General features: G+C 35.1%; 1 protein-coding gene across 1 annotated transcript in view; it reads right to left on the reverse strand.

Moving 5' to 3' along the window:
- Positions 1-1280: 1280 nt before the first annotated feature.
- The window catches only part of LOC119589124 (molt-inhibiting hormone-like), a 1129-nt gene continuing 603 nt past the window's right edge, over positions 1281-1806 (reverse strand). The window contains exon 3 of the mRNA XM_037937700.1: positions 1281-1710. Coding sequence (XP_037793628.1) covers positions 1605-1710 — 106 coding nt within the window. The 3' untranslated portion in view covers positions 1281-1604. The remainder of the gene's footprint in view (positions 1711-1806) is intronic.

Consider the following 1806-nt stretch of genomic DNA (forward strand, 5'->3'; position numbering starts at 1 on the left):
TGACAAAATACACGATCTAATTCCGATACCGACATTAAAAAGTGTCCGTTTTACGCCGTCACCGCCGTGCTGATCAAGGCGCCGATAAGAACACCTGCTTGATCGGAGAATCCATGACGATTTCTTACTGATGGAACTCTCTTGAGATAAAACTCAATTGCTTGAGTTCAGGGACCCGTTAGCATTAGAAGCAAACTGCTCCTGCAGTGAATTAACAAGTTGTACTGAAGGTTCGACCACATGCCTTTAGCTGTGCACATTGCAAGGATCTCGGATCTGCCATAAATCTGACCATAGTTATCTATGATGAAAGAGTTAAGTTTAGCGGTGGGTGGGTGGGGAAGATATAGTGTGGTAACCTACTGAAGTATAGATAGTCTACTGCACTGATTGTGGAGGAGTCCGCTTTGAGGTACTACAAAGCGGACTTACGTGGTTGGAAAGGCAAAGTAGTTTGTCATATTGTCTCTGCTTATATTTTTCACACTGTATTTTTTTGTTTAACAAATAGTCTGTGTATTTACAAATCTAAGAATTACAAATAAAAGTATCCGTATGCTGGGTTTCAATGCAATTAGATTGACTCATTGTAATGAATATATTTCTTTTTCAAAAATTGCAAACATGCATTCTATATGTGTAGGAATGTTTAATATATACTGGGAAAATATTATGGATATATATGAGAATAGTCTTCCAGTATCCAAGGAAAAGATAAAGTGCAGTAATAATTATTTTGATAAAGAGATGTAGTCTTGTCAATTAACTATTACTATGCCAAGAAGGCACCTTGGATTGTGGTGTGACCTTAGAAGAAATCAGTGATTTACTCAAAGATGTTTGTACAAACTAGATAAGGTCGACTTAATTATGTATGTGTATTTCTGCTTAATTTTTGTTTTGTTATTTTATGATTTTACTGTGAATATTTTAATTTTTCATTGTGTAAAACTGTACTGCTTGGTATGGTATTACGAATTAACATTTAAAATAGATTTTGATTTATCTATTTCGATTACCACTACCACCCGTATGTAAACATTTGAATTTGATTTTTATTTATTCATTCCTATTACCATTTATAGTATCCATATGTAACAATCACAAGTTCATCCTTACCAAATTACTTCTTGGAATATGTAAAAAATGCTCCAGTATGAAGGAAAATAAGTAGCATAGTATTCCAGACTAAGTTTATATATGTTCATTTTAACACGAGGAAGTAGTTGAAACATGAAAAATCATGCTCGTACAATATACCTGGAGATTAAAATACATGAAATATATAGCTTGTTTATTTTCCAAATCCAGATCAGTGTAATATATAAACTGCGAAATAAACAGGGATCTACTTCGTGATAGACTGAAGATCAGACAATATTTCACATGTAAACTTTCGTATTCATACACTGCATGACAGCCAGACCTTGTAGGCTCAGACTGGAATGTCACTTGAGGGTACCATTAACCTAACAAAAAACTAAAATAAACAAGGTTAGAATTGTAATAATGATTATCCTTGGTCGTCGAGTGTCGTGAATGTTGGCCCATGTGAGTGAGACTTAGTGATTGGAAGGGATTGATTCCTGGGCTCCCCCTCATTTTCAGGCATTCAGAATACTGATCCACACTCTAAAATTTTCGATCTCGTCCTCCCTGTTGGCAGCCTTCAGACAAAGCAGAAACCATTCGTTGTAGAAGCACCGATCTCTGAGTGGAAAAAATGCGTTGAAAAGAGATATGGATGATAATTATACTTTCCATAGTATCTCTTAGTGTATATTTCTTGATGACAGAGACGTTATG

Source organism: Penaeus monodon, chromosome 25, assembly GCF_015228065.2.
Source record: "Penaeus monodon isolate SGIC_2016 chromosome 25, NSTDA_Pmon_1, whole genome shotgun sequence".
Classification (NCBI taxonomy): domain Eukaryota; kingdom Metazoa; phylum Arthropoda; class Malacostraca; order Decapoda; family Penaeidae; genus Penaeus; species Penaeus monodon.